Here is a 6,575-nt window from a genome sequence, read left to right as displayed (position 1 = left end):
TAACATCTCCATTTCTTCCAATATTAATAACCCTTAATTTATGATTTTATTTCCATGTGCATTCTACTTGGAAAATAGTTAATAAGGACCAAAATAAATCTATTACCACTAATGTTTGCAGTAGTCATACAACGCAGTAAAATTTAATTCTGCACAAGTGAACCATTCAGTAAACAAACAAAACATGTATCTGGTTCTGCCCTTGTTTCAGGATAATGTTCAGAAGGACTATACTGCTACATGAAGTCTTAAACTACTATTTCATTCTATTTGTAATAAGAGGGTAAAATCCTTAGAAACTTTTTTTTTCATGTTTAAGATTGTTTTTGTTCTGTACCCATGATGGATGCTACATCAGTAAATGAAGGAAGTAATAGTCACACTGTGTCCTTGGATCAACCCTGGATCAATATGTACTATGTTCATGCTCTTGCGCATGCGTGTTGAGATGTACCGGATGGCCAATCAGCTATTTTAACACACGCCAAAGAAACTTGAATGTGATTTCCAGAAGATGGCGACCGCTCTGGTGGTGAGTGAACCGAAACACGCTCTTATCTCTTAACCATTCAACGTCTATGAGTCGAGGCTGCCTTTTTCCTCTTGTATCGACACACACAAAAGAAACACTGGCGTTGGTTTTGACAGAATATAACATATTATTTAATAATAATCACCTGATAGGTAACGTAACTCGCTAGCCAAACAATAGAGAAGTTTGCATTAAATGAACCTTTTTATTGAGTTTAACCACTCTTCGGGACATTTTTTTTTAAAACTCTCGATAAAGAGGCATTAACTTTAGGGGGGAGGGGGAGCAGGGGGAGAAACAAGCCCCAGCTGCAAACAGTGGTGGCAGAGTGGAGATATATAACCCCAGCCGGTTCCTCTTTAATGAAGTCCGGATGAATGAGAGGAAGCTTCTGATGTGTTTCACCCGGTGTGGAAATATCGTCTCATGTTAATCCTCATTCTTAATTCAATACGGAAGATGACAATTGTTAAGAAATGATGCAATTAAGTGGTTTGCTGTAGTGGCTGGGAAAGATAGAAGTTGATACTTGTGCAGAATTAAATTTTACTGCAAACATTAGTGGTAATAGATTTATTTTGATCCTTAGTAACTATTTTCCAAATAGAATGTACATGGAAGTAAAATAATAAATTAAGATATTAGGCCATAGATCAAACGGAAAACACAAATATGGAGAAGGGTTATTAATATTGGAAGAAATGGAGAAAGAAATTGGATTACGAGATCACTGTTTGTTCTGGGTGGAGTTCATGTTGGGACTTGATAATAGTACAGAGGAACACTCCCCTCTGAGTAAGGGTACCTCGAAGGACAGTTATTGAACTCAACTCAATCTACTAGCCCATTTCATTCCTATTTTTACTTTGAATGATACTGAGTATTTCAAGATATGAAAAAAGAAATGAGAAATGATGCAAGTAAATGGACTGCTGTAGTGGCAGGAAAAGATAGAAGTTGATACAGAAACACCTATATCATACTCAAGTGCATTACCTGATTTAGATATAGTATTCTGACAGGGCTGCAATGATTTTCATTACTGATTAATCTGTTGATTTATTTGGTTTATGAAATGTCAGAAAATAGCAGAACCTGTTGAGCACTTATTTCCCAGAGCCCAAAGTGACTTCCTCAAATGTCTTGTTTTGCTAACAACAGTCCACAACCCAAATATATTACATTTACTGCCACAGAAGACTAAAAGAAACCAGGAAATATTAATATTTGAGAAGCTAGAGTCAGCGCATTAGGGCTCCGATGATGAATCGGTTATCAACATAGTTGGCAGTTAATTTAAGAGATTAAAACCTAATTGTTGCAGCGCTATACTCCTGGATTAATGCAATACACAAAAGCTTATTTTGAGGCCGTGAGAGAGAGAGAGATGTTGATTCAACTTTATGGTCATTTATAAAGCTACTATTTAGTTGTTGCATTGCAGTTTTTTTTTTTTTAAAGAAACTTTTACCCGGAGAGGCCATCAGCACAAAAGTGGCTCTAAAACTGAACAAAACAAATGTGTTTCTTCAGGTGATAACTTTAAGAAAAAGGTCGTAGTCAGAGAATTTAAAACCCCCCACACAACACACTTTTTCACATTTATTTGAAAGTTCTTTTTCTTTTCTTCAATAAATACTTTTTTTCTTCAGGCGTCAGCTTCAGTTCCTGCAAACCCTGAAAAGGAAAAATGCGAAACAACCATTCAAAAGGTCGTAAGCCCTGAAGCATACATCAAGCATCCACTGCAAAACAAGTAAGACAGAAAACCTTGTGGACAGGCATATCATTAGAAAGTTTAGTTACACTGTACACAATGCACTTCACAACCAGCTGAGATGTTGGTAAAGTTGACTGACATGCCAAACTGGCTGAAATTTGAGTAGGTACCTTCACATCGGTTACAGAATAGGAAATGTGTGCATGAGCTGTTTAAACAAGTTGGTAAAGAGCCACATAATATATGTTTAGTGAAAATCTCATGTGTTTCTCATACTATACCTCAACAGCTTGTATAGTGTTTTCTGAGGTACAGGCTCTACTCAGTGATGTCTAGTTGTCTATATATGCAATGAGTAACATGGCACATGAAGGCAAGGATGCAGCTGGCTCAAAAATAAATGCCTCTTCTTTGATTTGCAGATGGGCTCTTTGGTTTTTCAAGAACGACAAAAGTAAAACATGGCAAGCCAACCTTCGTCTCATCTCTAAATTTGACACAGTGGAAGACTTCTGGGCGTGAGTACATAATTTGCTTTCTATGTGACTGCACTCAAAGCTTTATAATTGCACAACATCAGACGGGTTCAAGATAGGATTTGTTACAAAAATTGGCCCAGTCATTTCAGAGAGGAAAATTAATTGAAGACAATATTCTCAACAATTTAATAACATTTTTTGCCCTCTCACCACAACGAAACGTGGGGATTAACTCTTTAAATTTAGCTCATCGTGCCTGTTGTCCAAACTCTTATTGTTTCTTACTGTGAGACTAGAAATTTGATAAATGATGCCATGCCAAGAAGTTAACATTCATAATGCTCCAAAGATTTCTGTTTATGTGGTGTTTTACACATACTTTTCTTCCTTTCCAGATTATACAATCACATCCAGTTATCAAGTAATTTGATGTCCGGCTGTGACTACTCACTGTTTAAGGTAAAGTGCTTTCTACTTCTCACATTGTACAATATACCCAGTCAAAACCTAAAACTGTCCTACTTTAAACAACTAGTAGATGTTCCTTTTTTTAAGTCATAGGATCTTCAGGGAAACTTATAGGGAAAGGGAAGAATAATGCCTTTTTCCATAATTGATAGCTTGTAAAATGTGTAGTATTCTTAGCTCTGATCTTTTATTTGTATGCAGGATGGGATTGAACCCATGTGGGAGGATGAGCGGAACCGACGAGGCGGCCGATGGCTGATAACTCTGTCCAAGCAGCAGCGGAAAGCAGACCTGGATCGGTTCTGGTTGGAGACGGTATGTCAAGTTTTGATTGCTTTAACTCTACAATGCTCCTTATCTATTGGCACTAACTCACATAAATAAACTGTTCATCACTGATAAGCCATTTGTAAACAATGTCTGTTTTGGGTTTTGTTTTTTTTCTGCAGCTCTTGTGTCTCGTGGGTGAAGCTTTTGACGACCACAGTGATGACGTGTGTGGCGCCGTCATTAATATCCGAGCCAAAGGAGATAAAATAGCGATATGGACCACAAACTATGAAAACAAAGATGCCATCACACACATTGGGTGAGAAATAAAAAAATATAAAACAAGTTTGTAAGTCATAGATAAGGATTTATTAGTCACACTGAATTTATGATACCTGTAACTAAAACAATTTAGCAAATGTATTTTACTTTGATTTGTAGCAATTTGTATACATATAAAAAGGTTACATCTTAATTTACACTTTTTTTTTTTTTTGAAGACATGTATTCAGTGCCCTCAAGAGCAACTAGTTGTACACAATCATGCAATTGGAAATGCTATAAAAACAAAAAAGAATTCAGTGATTTTTGAGTGATATTATTGGGCTAAGGCATTTGAACCCAGCACGATGCAGGCTGGCCATAATGATTGAAATAAGTTGCTCAAATTTTAGTCGTTAATGAGGTGATGGCTGCCCATTAAGCTTAACAGCTGGACAGAAAATCCCAGTATCATGTTTCATATTTTCAGACTTGTTGACGATTCCTCCGAGGCAAATTGCATTAAAAATCCATCATGAGTGGATGCTTCAGTAAAGAGGTTTGCTACAGCTGGATACAGTACTAGAAGTGGACATTTGCAGGGATTAAAGATATTACCAAAAAGTGTGTGTGTGTGTGTGTGTTTTTCATGCCAATTTTTGGATTCTAATATGCAGTACATATTTATCTTCTGTTTGCCTTTTTTGTAGACGTGTGTATAAAGAGAGATTAGGCGTTCCGCCAAAGGTGATCATCGGATACCAGTCACATGCAGACACGGCCACGAAGAGCGGCTCCACAACCAAGAACAAGTTTGTAGCCTGAGGACTCATTACCCAGGATCATCAGCCATGCCTCTTTTTTTTTTTTTTTTTTTTTTTTTCTGTTGTCAGCGTACATTTTCTGTAATGTCTCCATGAATGTAAAAGATGTGTTTATTCACTCAGCAAATATGTAAAGTGGGGGAAAAATAACTTCTTTTTTGTTTGTCTATTTCTTGACAATGCCAAAGCTTTTGTCTTTGAGTATGTATCATTTGAGAACTTGTGGTGGGCTAAAGATGAGTGAAAGATATTTGATGTCCAGTATTCGTTTTCCATTGCAGATGCACATTTTCGGAGAGTTTATTTGGTTTCTCCAGCCCTCAGTATAGATTAGTTATTTCTCTTAAAAGTATCTAACATTAAGGACAAAAAATAAAGTAAAAGAATTCTGCTTTGGCACTAACTCTAATTTTTTTTCATCCTGTACATGCCACTCAATTCATAGTATAAATGTATGGATGTGGTTGCAGTTTCATCAACATCTTGGTTCAGCTCAGATCTGAACGGACAAATTGGGAGGGGCCTTTTTTTTTTCTTTTTTCTTTTTTTCAAATTAATCCTCTTTTTGTTTACATGTGGGCAGTCAATGTGTTGACATGTTTATGCAGTTTTCAAATTATTAGTCACTTTATTTCCATTATTACAGACAGGATTTCTGAGGTTGACCTGTGTTAAGTTTTTGTTGAGCAGTTTGTGCAATATAAGAAAAGTTAAAGTGGTACCTTCACTATGTTGAGTGAAAAATATATTTAAATATACGTGTTACTTATTAAATATCTAAGATTTTTAAGTTGACTTCTTTACTACCTGAGAGTGATCTACAAATTTCACACTGAAATAGATCAGGTAGCATCGCTAATCCTCTCTGGTACCCAGGATTTATCACTTCAGCAAATATACATTATAATAGCTAGCCATTAAAATTTGACCTGTTGGTATACTTTTGTCTTCTTTGCATGTTCTTTAAAATTTTCAGGAAACATTGATTTGTACCACAGTATGTCTGTGATGGGGATATTTTCCAAAAATACATATTGTTTGATATTTTATTGTTTTCCCCCCTACGCATGCAAGCCATGTGACTACAATCTGTTTTGTTCAGTAAAAAAGTTTACGTGTTAATTTTATGGGAGTTTCAACAGTCATCTACTTGGATAAAGTTTACATAATAATTTTCATTCCAGTTTTTGGTTTGTATGTGACCTAAGCATAAGGAGCATTGTTTGAAGGGATAAAATGTGCCTTGAATGTAATCTCCTGCCCTGTATCCGAGCAATAAAATAAATGTAAAAGGGAGAGATGTAAATAAACATGTACAGTAAAGTGTGTTTTCTCAAAACAAGCTGTTTTTATTATAAACTAATTATTTTAATCCAAAATCAAAATGGAACACTGTCATGTGATTTGGAAAAATGTTCATCTTTGAGTTGCTTTTATGCAAAGTCATGACACAGATGAGGAAATGATCTTATTTAAATATTGTAATAGTAAGATTTATATTTGATCCTGTAAAAGCAGTCTAGGATATTTCATTTACTGCCATGGCATTTACAATACCATAGTGGTGTCTACCCAGCAATTTAAAATACAGCACATCTGTGTGTAAGTAGCTCTGCGTAACTCTTTAAATCCTTTGTGTTTGTGTTCAGATTTTACTTTGTCTCAGGTGTTTAAAGTGAATTAAGGGATTTTTGTGGCAGCTGGTACTGTGCTGCCTCACTAATTCAGTAATTCATGTTCAGTTGCTCTTAACCCACATTAGGCTGTACAAATTGCAGTTGAACTTAAAGGGGTTCTAAGTGATCTATGACATCCATTGACCGCTACTTAAGACCAATAGCAACATAGCCCCTCCCTTCACTTTGGAATAAGGTTTCCTGTAATTGACACAGTAAATCAGGGCATGTGTTCATGCTAGAGACAAGTAAGAGGAAATTAGAAAAGAGACCCACAGAAATGTCTCAAGAGGCTGCAAGGTTGTTTACCTCATGATTCAAAAACACAAGCAGAACCTTGTTGAA

At 36.0% G+C, this 6,575-nt stretch overlaps 1 protein-coding gene across 1 annotated transcript; it reads left to right on the top strand.

Annotated features, from left to right (window-relative positions):
- The first annotated feature begins 514 nt into the window (after positions 1 to 514).
- On the top strand, positions 515 to 4,578 carry eif4ea (eukaryotic translation initiation factor 4ea). The gene is made up of 7 exons (XM_053323342.1): positions 515 to 532; positions 2,185 to 2,288; positions 2,675 to 2,770; positions 3,127 to 3,190; positions 3,401 to 3,514; positions 3,649 to 3,788; positions 4,441 to 4,578. The coding sequence occupies exons 1-7, from the start codon at positions 515 to 517 to the stop codon at positions 4,553 to 4,555; spliced, it is 651 nt and encodes a 216-aa protein (XP_053179317.1). The 3' UTR covers positions 4,556 to 4,578.
- Positions 4,579 to 6,575: the final 1,997 nt, after the last annotated feature.

Source organism: Scomber japonicus, chromosome 8 (genome assembly GCF_027409825.1).
Source record: "Scomber japonicus isolate fScoJap1 chromosome 8, fScoJap1.pri, whole genome shotgun sequence".
NCBI classification, from domain to species: Eukaryota; Metazoa; Chordata; class Actinopteri; order Scombriformes; family Scombridae; genus Scomber; species Scomber japonicus.
This window is presented reverse-complemented; position numbering and strand designations above follow the sequence as displayed.

Coding starts and splice junctions, on each gene's coding strand:
- eif4ea (XM_053323342.1), top strand. Junction 2,289..2,674: donor AAGCATCCACTGCAAAACAA/GTAAGACAGAAA, acceptor TTTGATTTGCAG/ATGGGCTCTTTGGTTTTTCA. Junction 2,771..3,126: donor ACAGTGGAAGACTTCTGGGC/GTGAGTACATAA, acceptor CTTCCTTTCCAG/ATTATACAATCACATCCAGT.